Source organism: Eublepharis macularius, chromosome 5, assembly GCF_028583425.1.
Source record: "Eublepharis macularius isolate TG4126 chromosome 5, MPM_Emac_v1.0, whole genome shotgun sequence".
In the NCBI taxonomy this organism is placed as follows: domain Eukaryota; kingdom Metazoa; phylum Chordata; class Lepidosauria; order Squamata; family Eublepharidae; genus Eublepharis; species Eublepharis macularius.
Genome location: NC_072794.1, coordinates 31889972 through 31902045, shown reverse-complemented (window position 1 = coordinate 31902045; position 12074 = coordinate 31889972). Strand labels below are relative to the sequence as shown.

General features: G+C 44.8%; 1 protein-coding gene across 2 annotated transcripts in view; it reads right to left on the bottom strand.

Moving 5' to 3' along the window:
- Positions 1-217: 217 nt before the first annotated feature.
- Positions 218-12074, bottom strand: part of SMG7 (SMG7 nonsense mediated mRNA decay factor) — a 77403-nt gene continuing 65546 nt past the window's right edge. Inside the window, exons 18-23 of one of the 2 annotated variants that reach the window (XM_054980516.1) lie at positions 11665-11814; positions 7361-7441; positions 5724-5880; positions 3567-3737; positions 3338-3486; positions 218-2484 (exon numbers count right to left, since the gene is read on the bottom strand). In XM_054980516.1, coding sequence (XP_054836491.1) covers positions 2371-2484; positions 3338-3486; positions 3567-3737; positions 5724-5880; positions 7361-7441; positions 11665-11814 — 822 coding nt within the window. In that variant the 3' untranslated portion in view covers positions 218-2370. The remainder of the gene's footprint in view (positions 2485-3337; positions 3487-3566; positions 3738-5723; positions 5881-7360; positions 7442-11664; positions 11815-12074) is intronic. The other variant, XM_054980515.1, reaches the window with a different exon arrangement.

Genomic DNA, 12074 nt, shown 5'->3' with positions numbered 1-12074 from the left:
AGCAAAGCAACTGTAGGCCAGTTGTGCTAGCAGCGCTTGGTTCATCGCTGTCTCGTGTCAGAATCCGTAGGACCCTCAGGACCCCTTTTCTCTGCTAAACAGTTTTACCCCTTGGTGCTTTGAACTGCCCCTTCTGCAAAGAGAAAGAACGTCCCTAGGGTTCCATTAACTGAAGCTGAATGATTAGCAAAAGATGATGTAACTACACCAGGCTGGCTGTAGAGAACATGGTTTAATTAAAGGCAAAGCTGAGTTCAGCAGCTGCAGGTCTTGCACAGACAGACAAAAAACACAAAAGAAGCTTACGACACAAACCAGTTCTTCCTCTGCTGGGGGATCCCCCTTCCCTTGCGGCTCCCAATACAGAAGGGTATGTGTGCGTGTGTGTATGGGGAGGAGAAGAATGGGAAGCCTTGCCCAAAAGGTTGAGAAGAAACATTCCAAACACCAGATTTCTCATGCAGAAATGGGAGCCTCCAGGCTGGGACTCTGGCACAGCTGATAGAGTGAGATGAGAACCTGGTTAGGTTTTGTCTCAGGTGCAGGAATCAGTGGCGGTTCAAAACACTGGAATGTTGCAGCTGCCTGAGTGCACAGCTCAAATACATAAACTGGGGGAAAGGGGGGGGGAGGGCGGGATGGAAGGGAAGGAGTCAAAGAAGCACAGAGAATCTCAGCTCAAGATTACAACCAGGGCAGGAGCTTCATCCTTGAGGGGTCTTTTGAGGGGAGGGGGAGACAAGTTTCAAAAATGCAATGCAGAGCAGCGACACTGCTAGCAAGGGAGGCATAGAGAGTCCAAGTCCTATCCTAGAAAGAGTACTACATGTACAGCTTCCCTTTGTATAAAGTCCATTTGGGACTGCTTCCCGACTCCAGTGTCACCCCACAGACCCTGGATGTGCTTTGCTCTGCAGCCGTTTCCTGGCTTGCAGATTCTGAACCCATACACATACACTCCTGCAAACTGCAGCAGCTTTGTAACATTTAGACTGTTTCTGTAACTACTCTGGGAAACAAAAACATAAAAGAAAGGAAGAAAAAAAAATGCTGCCCTTTTGCTTGACATGAGAAGAAGAACTGCCATCTTCTTCCTGCTCAATAAATACCAAGTAGAATCCTTTACCCCATTCCACACCCTTTTCAGGAATGAGCGGACTACTGGCTCCCGTGCAAGGGTTCCGCGTCTGTGTCATTGGTTGCCATGAACTTCCATTCCTGAACGGGAACCTTGTGGCTGCAGGGCTGTGTGGGAGCTTGTAGAGGGGCCGTACAATCAGCCGGTCCAGACTAACTCCTCTGCTCCCCCAGTTACACTGCTAGGACTCTGTGGGATGCCGCAAATGAAGAATAGAACTACTAGCAACCAGCAAGGAGAGGAGAGCGAAGAAAAGGGGCAGCAGGGAGAGGGGGGAAAGGACACAGAAAGCTTCTACCTACCTACGTAAAGAAGTCAGGCTGTGAATGCACAGACCAGCTTGCCATTTTGTGAGACTGGTCACTATGCTATCGTAAAATGTACAGGAATCTGAGCCATTTAACTTAAAACCTCACAGCAGTGACTTGCTTGCCCTGAGAGGGGGCCCTGCAGCGGCCACTGCACTTCAGTATTGGAATTTCTACCCATGCAGGGTTGTCCAGAGGCAACCGTTGAGGGGGAAATGGAAGTGGTTTTGGAGGGGGTAGACCAGGTTCTCCTTCATGAAACTCCTTATCTAAACCCAGGAGACTGGCATACACCTCCCCCCCCCTCCACACTGCTGAAATACCACCACCCACCTCTGGCTGGACCAGCGACTGGAGGGGTTGCTACACACCGACTACAAAGCACATTTGTGTATGGAAGAATTCAGTGTGACCTCACTACTGAGATAGTCATAATCAGAAATTTAGATGTTGAGGAATAAATTTCAACTACATTCTCAGTCAGCAAAGCTATCAGTAATTCCTATTGGGTCCCCCCCCAAAAACTGAGGAGAAGAATTGAGAAGTTCTCAGTGGCTTCTCCCGTATGTTCTTCGTTCTCCGCATTTTTTTTTAAATTTCCCATGTGGTTGGAGGGGGGGCATGCACGATGGAGAAGGTGAGAGGCGGTGATATCATCGGGTTACCGTGAGACAAACAGCAGTCCCTCTCTCCCTCCAGAGGGCCCCAGGGGGGTGGGAGAGTTCCTGATGTTGGTTTTTCCGTTGCACTGCAGACATTTCCGTGCACACTCAGTGGGTTGGTGGAGCACTTACGCCCTCCTGACGGCAAAGAACAGAAGAGAGGGCTGCCACGCGCACAGGACTGTGTGGGCCAGTCCTGCAAACCCAACATGCCATGAGTTATGGAGCCTTCGGTTGCAAAGGTTGCCAACTCCCTTTGTTCTCAGTGTGGTGGATTCATGGCACCTTGCCCGCGTTGCTGCTTTTGCTTCTGCTGCATCAACAGCTGCTCCAGGGCCGAAGGTCCAGGATGCATCATGGAACTGGACCAGATAGACTTTAAAAAACAAACAGACACAACATCAGCATCATCACCAGCACCACCACAATATCCAGTAAGATTAATGTAGGAACAGAAAGAGGAATAAGAGAATACTTAACCGTTCCAAAGTAGTAAGCCTCCTTCTCATCCCTTTACATTCTTGGTTTTTACTGCACTGTGAGCAGGCAACGAGCAGTTTGGGGGGCTCAATACAGACCCCAGAGGCTTACCAGCCCAGTCCCTATTGCATTCCCCCACCCCAGCTGCTTTTACTAGTTTTGCACAACAGAGGGTGGGGTTTTGGCAGTTTTCCCCTTTTAACGCACCTCAAATACTGTGAAACAAACAAAAGGCTAAGGTACATAATAAAAGGGAGGGGCTCTGCTCCAATCTCCACTGCTGTTTGCTTTCTGAAGCTTGAGGAGGCAGGATTCAAAGATCCCTTTAACTGTGCTTCGGCTTGCAAGGGCTGGACCAATACTATCGGTCTTCCAGCCACTGCTCAGCAGTTTAAAATCAGCTGCTGAACAGCACAGCACTCTTTTAAAAGGTGATTTCCTCACAAGCCTCCTTAAAGTTAGACTATGAGAGTTTAAACTCTCTGCATCACAATAGTTTGCCTATATGCCAATGATCAGGAAACCAACAACATATTTCGAATAGTTGAGCGATGAGCTAGATCTGCATTTAAAATCTGGTCATGTTTCACCAGACTGGTCTGCAATATAACTCCAAAATCTAAGATTCCAAAGTGTATCCTTAAGAAAATGGCATGTTGTTCACCTTAAGAAAGATCAGACAGCTAAATTAACTCCCCCAAGTGATGCTCATAATGGTTTTTTCCCCCTCACACCCCAACACAACCGACCTTTAGGCTTTCCATGAGCACAGCTGATGAATCCTCTATAGTTGGGCCATGGGTTGGCCATGTACCACTGGGAGTGCTGGATGGGTGCCAGCTACTCTCCGAAGAGGAAGATGTTGCTGGGAGATAGTCCAGGCCAAATCCTCCCATTGCTGAAAGAGGAATGTTAAGTCAGTCAACAATTTAGCAAGACACTGAAGCTACAACTCGTACTAGAAACCTCCCCACCCACCTGGCTTATCTGTCTTCCATCGATCAGCAACCCTCCGATCTCGGTTGTCGGGCGTTCCGATGGGCCCAAAGTTGGAGAATGGAACAGAATTGTGGTTGTGAGTTGGAGGAGAGCTTGGCAAACTGCTAGGGTTAGATGAATGAGGTGACTGGCTAGCTGGTGTTGAATGATCTGCCAAACAAAAAGTTAAGAGAAAATAAGTGAAAACAATGGAAATACCTTAAAAAGGTAAAGAAGATCTGTTGATCTTGTTTTCCCTTTGCAGGACTTTCCATTAATTGGTCTTCAAGTGGTCATCTATCCATTCACACAGATCAGCATTCAGAATCTTCTAGAGCTACAATTTGGTACTTGTTGCCTCCTCCTGCCAAGGAGCAAAACTGTACCCAATACCCTTCAAAGCCACCACTCTCCTACTCAATTCTCCTTCTAGATCACTACACCAGCAAATAACAGAAAATATACCTGCAGCTGGTAAAGAGGTTGGGGTTGTATACCAATGCAGGTGATCACTTCAACATTAGTTGCAGGTTGCTTAGCTGCAACTATCTTGAAAATTGTCCTGTGTGTAACCACCATGGAAAGGTCCTTGGTTCAAGATGAACTGAAGCAAGGCCAATTTGCTGGTGAAGAATGCGGTGTCAAACGGGGATGACCAGCATGCACAGAGGGCAAGTTATCGTACTGGAGAGATTTGGAGTTGTTAATTTCTCTTTTGGAAATGGATGCTACAATCTGATCAAGGGTACAGCACATTCCAAGGACAGTGTGCCAAAAAGTCGAATGACACTATTGAGAACAGGATATATGATATCTCTGTAGTATGAAGTGACTGATCCTCAGAGGAAACAGATTGAGGAACCAGCGGTGTCATGGCTTGAGAGAGCAGGACATGCATTAAATACAGATACTATAGGAGCTGTACAGTGAACAGTTGCTTACAGTAGCTGTTGCTAGACCTAAAGGTCTACTGGGGGGGGGGAACCAATGCACTCCCCTTAACAGCAGAACAATTCTGGTCCTGATCTTTCTCCTTTTCAGTTCTATCCTTTGAGTGCTGAGGGACCAAAGAGCTTAGGGAAGCTGTTTTGGTCCCCAAGCCAGTAGAAAGAGAAACTGGCAGAGATACTGAAACTGAAACATAAGCATAGAAACTGTGCTCAGATTCTGTGCATCAGAAGCATGCAGAACACCAAAGAGAAGTACATAGATGAGCACGTTTAAGACTGGACTGGTACAATTCTGAGACAGAAACCCCATTGGTCTGTAGTAGGCACCTGACTGTTGCTTCCATGACACTCCTGGACATGGACTGCACACATGGAAGGGCTGGTGAGAGAGACATGCTAGCTAACAAGAAAGGTACTGATAGAGAGGGGGATCCTTCTTTTAAAAAGGCCTAAAACCTGCTGAAGAGATTAGACTCCGCAAAGAAAAATCTCCACAATGCTGCTGCTAGAGCAGTCAAAAGAAAACTGAATGAGATGTCACTTGTCTCACCCCACATAAGGCATTATCTGAGGAGAAGGTGTTATAAGCACCTGTGGGTGGGCTTTTGCTCTAGGAAGTTTTGAATATTGGTTTGTGCAGACACAAACATTTGCAATTGTAACAGAACTCACAACAGACTTGGTTTGTAAAAATCAAGTCATTTAGTTGGACCTCGTGTATCCATTATGCTAGCAGTGGCACTTGCCTCTGAGGTGAACAGCAAGATTCGAGTCCGGAGGCATCTTAAAACCAACAAGATTTTTAGACTTTCAAGAGTCTAGCTCCCTTAGTCAGACACCTATCTCAGAAGCTTATACCCTAAAATATTTGTTGGTCTTTAAGTGCTAATGGACTCTAATCTTGCTGTTCTACTGCAGACCAACATGGCCACCCACCTAAAACAGGGGAAGATTCTTAGGATCTAGCCACCATGGGTCAAATTCAGCCATCATACCAATTTAATGTCTGAATTAATACAGCGTTAAGAACAGGAAAGCTGAGGAGATGAAAAATTAAAACCAATATGCAGCTGTAAGCTGTGTTGTTTATCCACCATATGATTAAATGTTCAAACCATATTGTGGGTTCTAAACTAGGATTACTGCAAGACAGAGTTTGGCATAATGCCTGAATCAAGCCATTGTGTGGCTAGCATATAAGCATTACCTGAGCTGGCTGGAAGAGATGGAGACCATGGCGTCCCTTCAAAGAGAGAGTAGAGTGAAGTCTCCTGGTGAGCCACTGATGGAGTGACGTCTGGTTTTGTGCTGGCATTGAGGTTTTTCCCATACACCTCATTGAACATGCTGTTGGGGTATCTTTCCTATGAGGCCAAGAGACAGAAAGATCAATCCAAGCCCCAGGCTTATCCAATACATTACTGTATCAATAAATTCACTCATCTGAAGTCAGTTTCGCCTGGGCCTACACACACTCTTCTATGGGGATCCCTATCACAGCCTGAACTAGAGGAGGTTATCCTCACTTTGCTGGCACTTAGCTCAAAAATCACAGCTGCCATAGCAACAGAGTTAAAACTATCTGGGAAAGATGCCAATGAAAAAGGAAAATTGATACCAGGGGCTCAGATACACCGAGTTACATTTTCAAAGAAATCATACTTATTTCCCCCTGAAGTGCCTAGCGGTAGTACATGTGGTTCCCTCCCCTCCCCAATTTTACCGTCACAACAGCTTTATACCGAAAGAGAGTGGTAACTACCTATCAAGCTGACAAAGGAGGATGCCTGCCTGCTGCGTTTACGCACACTTCACTGCTCTAGCTTTGCTGATCCCAGTCATCCTCTGCTGGGGAAAGTAATCCTGCCACACTGCTGCCTCAGATGAGGCTGGTCCAATTGCTCCCCCCCACTGCAGAACTGTAGCAACTCATGCAGACCCAAAAAGGGTGGACACCTCCAGAGACAGGCAGCTCCTACTCTTACAGAGCCGAGAGTAAAAGACACCGCCATTTTAATTCAAAAAGGTGTACCTCGGCTACCATCAACTTAGAAAGTGCTGCTCTGTCCACTATACCACATAGGCTCTGGAAAACTGGCTTGGAAAATCCCGTTGATGAACTAGGATCAACACTAATGCCAATTCAACACCTGCTCAGGCCAGGCACAGAAGTGCCAACGAGGACAGCAATTCAGAGATGAGACAAATGCAAGCCAAGGTAGGAAAAAAATGTAAGTGGACATGCTGGACTTAAATCAAGAAACACAGCGCAATTAGGGATTGAGTTGCCAGATGAATCTGGTAGCGTTTATTTGCTCAGGATGAATTACGTCTACTGCTTCACACACTGCTTTCTTCCCCAAGAGAATATAACCCCCGTGTCACAGAAAGCATGGCATTGGCACTGTATGATTGGCAACACAGACTGGGGAGCAGCAGCAGTCACTCAGTGCCGGTACCTCCAGCAGAAGACACACCAATGCTACCATTCACACATGGCAAGTTATATGCTGTGACAGTCCTGCTTACCAGAAAGAGAGTATTGTGGTGGTAAGTCTGCACCTGGGCATCACCTACTTCTGGCTGCAGGTGAAGGTTTATATGGACGAACATGGTATACTCTTCGGAAAAATCCCCTTCACAAAGAAAACAAGGTGTCCGTCTAATCGCTCAGTTTTCTAAATGGAGGGTACTTGTTTTGACACAAAAATGATGCCCATGCTAAGTAGTAACAGACCAGACATCAGTTTAGCAAAGGCTGTTTTTGAGGAGTCAGAAAAGAAACCAATAAGTTTATGACACTGCCCAGCATAAAGAGGCCAAGAAATCTGAGTAATTTATTACCTGGTTAAGAGAGAAGCCTGTTAGGGACAGGAAAGAAGGTGACTGAGACATCAGATCTGATGGTTTTTCTAGCAGCGATTTCTTCAGAAAATCAGAGAAGGGAAAGACACCATTAGGTTTCGTTACTGACTGACTATTCAGATCATCATTCTGCATAAAACCAACACATCAGTAATTGTCACAAGAGTGCTACAACAGGGTGTGGGTGTATGAGTGGGGGCAGAAACATAGCAGAGACCCCATATAGTACTTCTGTTATAAACTACAGATGCCTGGAATACATTATGCAAACAGCTATGAATCACAGCCATTAATTTTGCAAGTAACAGTAAAATCAAACTGCCCACATGAGCCAGGAAAATGAAAATGCAATTCACCTGGAGAAGTTAAAACACTATAGGATGCAACTTCAAAGAAGTTACAGGTATAAAGAACGTAATCTGCAGTTTTCTTGGTTACCACTAACAGCCCATTAAGGCATGTAGATTAGCACACTGGATTCTTCGCTCAACTATGTAAATTTACCATCTGAATTAACCTTTCCTGATGTACTTTATAAGCCAAAAAAGGGAAAGAATGCCACAAGAAACACATTTTGGACTGAATCTTGTGATCTGCAACACGATGACTGATCTTTTCTACATTTCTTGCACCCAGGCCTTTCCAATGCTAAAGAAATTATTCCAGGGTCACAGGACCACTGTGGCCTAACAGCCATATGGCTTGGGAGGCTGTAGCGGGGAGGAGGAAGGGGTCAAAATCACCCTCTCCCCGTCTCTTCTGTCAGCAGAGCTGAACTGAGCCAGGGTCAGAAAATACTACTAGAGGAAGCAGAATGCTGGAAAGATCTGTTTACCCCCCTTCCCAAAGGCAACCCCCTGACCCATGTAGCTATTACTATTCATGGGTCCTATTACTGTATAAGTCAGCATTCCTGGAATTGGAAAGGATTGCGGAAGAATCCCTGACCATTGGGCCCATGGATCAAGGGATCTAAATCAGTGCATAGATAATACATGTTTAAAATCTCAGAAAACAGATGCAATGAATATGTTTTCAGGTCACTGGATTCAATGCCCTTGCTTCTTCTCACAGTTAGTAAAAATCTCAAAACTGTGACAAAAAGTTATGCAAACTGCTCAATTTGCTTAATTCTTCAGGTCATATCAGTTTTTCTAAACGTGGATTGCCTGGATATTAGAATTCAAAGTTTTGCTAATGTCATCTACATGTAGCTCTGCTAAAGGCTACAGCTTACCATACAAAGATATGGATTAGTATAAAGTCTGCAACAAGAAAACCAACTGTTCCTCTTGTGTTCAGCAATCATTTTTTGCAGAGGTTCCATACTCTGGCTAACCCCCCATGTCTAACCCATAATGTAGCCCCAGCAGCCTTTGCCTAAAATACTGCCAACTAGGTACTCAGGACATAAATCCGAAGTAGTAGCTGAGGGGGGGGGGGAAACCCAGAATTTAGATTCTCTAGAAGGGTTCCATATTCTTTGGTGGGAGCTCACTACAACCTTTGTGCTTGGAACCTATGACAGAGTGCAACTAACAGAAGCCATTTTGTCAAGCTGATTGGAAGAGGTTTTAGATGTGGTTTCCAGAACTCACTGGGAGATTTAGACATTCAGTTCGACAACCCTTCCATCAGTGACCTGGCCAGGCACTGGAACATGAGACAGCCTTTAGCAATAAGCAGTGATTCCTAGGCATGCTCCTTCCAGAAAACATACTGGCTTAAAGAGAATCGAGGTCCCCTGAACACAAGAATAAGTGGTTGAAGACGTAACAAGCCCAATCAAATGTTATATAGAGTCCAAATCTATTCTACTGAGTTGAACAGATAATAATGTACTACTCCTTCAAGCCTGGTACCTTGGCCAGCGTAATTTATCAACACTTGAGGCTTCAGACAAGATTATCACTCCCCAGTATAAAAATATACAACATATACTTCAGATGTTAAATGAGAAGGAATATGTCAAACAACTCAAGCATAAATCTTGGACTGCTGAATGAGCTGCTTGTCAGTATACATTTTGAAGGGTTGTTTTTTCATCCATCCAAAGCATTCCCTTGATTGAATCAAGAGCTAGACCCAACAAGGCTGCCCCGCCCCCACAAAAGCAAAACCCTTACGATGTCTCCTCCAAGTCTCAATCTGTATGGACTATCTAATCCTTCTGGCAATCAAAAATCTTGCATCAAGCAAGATCTGGGTCCAACAACACCTTAAACAAGTCAGGATATTATATTAACCTTATTTTAATGCAGTGGGGGCTGGGCCATAGCAATAACATGAGAATAAGCATCTACTTTTTGATGCCAGACCTCAGCTTGGCATCAACTGACTCCATCTTCCTCCAGATTTCATACCTCTTCCCACTCCCCAGTTTGCTATCTTTAATGGTTAGGTTATTTCTAATCTCCCATCACAATCCTCTTCACAATCACACTACATGGTAGTGTTATCACCATCCCTATTTTTCAGGGGCTGGAACTAAGCTGAAGGACTGTGACCTGCCAAAAGTCAGCCATTGATGGCTGGTTTAAATATTATTGTCTGTATGGAGATGGTTGGAAAACCACTGCACTACTCCATTGGTAATGTTCTGTGGATTAGTCACAATAATAATGCTCAAATGCCTCTTGTATTCTGTGCTGATGCTGACTGTATCACACATGCCTGATGATTTGTAATGTGGTAGGCAACTGGAGAAAGAGGCTTTCAAGTATTACAGGGTAGTGCTTTTGGTCATAATGCCACAGGAAGTTGGTCCAGAGTTCAAAGCTGAACAGATATTTAAACCCTTAGGCCTCCCAGAATCCACCTAACTAGACAGGTTCCTTGGTCAATGTTCCCAACCAGTAGTAAACATCTCATCTTGAAGAAACATGCAATGTACCAAGGATTCAGAAAAGAAAGAACTCATTCTGTTCTTGGCTTTCAGCAAGCAGGGTGGATATTTTCCTGGACTATAATTATAGCTTTCCCTGATTTCCACAACACAAGTAAGTCTACTCTACTATTATGTGTTAATATTTTAAAAAAAAACATGAAATTATAATTCTCTTCTGGATTAGTATTAGATGCATCTTGCTTAGTCCTTCCTATAGAAGTGGAAGCCTTAACTGGGGATCTTCCCAAGGGAACATACTCTTCCATCTCTCTCTCTCTCTCTCTCACACACACACACACACACACACACACAAAAGTACTGTGCAGTGTATAATCTGTACATCATAAATACGTGATAAGACTTTTTGTATGAAGAAGCTCCTGGCATAAATTAGGAGGCTCTATCCCACAAGAAGAGACCTGTCCCGGTAGGCTCTCTCTCAAAGGATTACAAATTCAGAACATTATAACTTCTGAGTACCAACCAGGTGCTGGAGACGAACAGGGCAATGCATTTACTTCATGTCCAGCATGTGAACATTTCCAGAGGCATCTGCATGGTCGCTGCAGATTGCTGAGCTAGACAGCCCCTTGGACTGATCCAGCAAGGCAGGGTTTGTGTGTTTTTACTATAGGCAGCTGTCATTAATTTGACACAGACAGCCTCAGTGAGTCTTGTTTTTGTGTAGATGCCAAGATGAATGACAAATAGTGCCTGAGACTCCCTCAAAAGTAGGATCCATGTGGCTTATAAACCATGCGACCTGCACAAGAATGTCCCCCAACTTCTGCCAACACTGAAAATCAAATCAATGTTCTCTATTGCAGCCTATGGACCTCCTGCTCTTTAAGCACTGTTAATTTTCTGATGTACTCTGAAAGGAGTCCATGTGGCTTTGGTACAAGACAGAGAGAAACTTGGAAATTCTCACAGCAAGCCAAGAGATCAGAATTTGGATCAGTTAAAGTTGCAGTTTTCTTAAATTTTTTCAGACTGTGCTTGCTTAAATGCTCTAGAGCAAGAACACATACAGCTAGAAAAGCTTCTCCTGCCACAGTTTTGCCATAGGTCACTTGCCCCCTCCTCTCCAGTTCATATAAACACACACTGAGGAGAGAACCTGGAAACTCACAGCCCCTTTTCCAGAGCTCTTAAGAAATTAAGTATTGGGTCAGAAAGCAGCAACCTTAGGATCAAGATTATAACTATTAAAACAGCTTCACCTCAGCAGATCTCCTGCATGTGGAGCTCTTCCACTGATTCAAACTCTCCCACTATCTCGGCAAGGGATATAATTTCATGTGCCCTATTGACCTCGCAAGAAAAAAAATTAAAAATATACTAAAAGTATGCCAAAATTAGAGCAAGAAGCAGCAGAATTAAGTCAAATACATACAAAGAGGCTTCGTCCAGGAAGAGAGGCGAGAGGCCCCAGCAGAGCTGGGTAAAGATCAGGAGGATTAGAGAAAATCAGCTCTTCCTCCTCCTCCAAGGCAGCCAGACTCTTTAACAGGTCCGGAGGAAGCAGAGGGGAGCTCTTGGGGTCCTAGTGACAGAAAGGAGCACAGTGAGACGCAGCAAGGGATGACGGAAAAGCAAGAATAGCAGCAGGTAGGCGCGGCTGGGGGGGTTGGGGGTTATGGGAGCAGAACGAAGGTCCATACGAAGCACAAAGAATGCAAAGCAGGTTACTGGACAGAAGAAGGGAATGCAAGGATGAGCTTAAGCCAGCATGCAAAAGCAGCTCACAGAGGTAAGAACAGGGGAACAAAGAACTGAAGAGCAGAAAGAGGAAAAAGTTGAGGC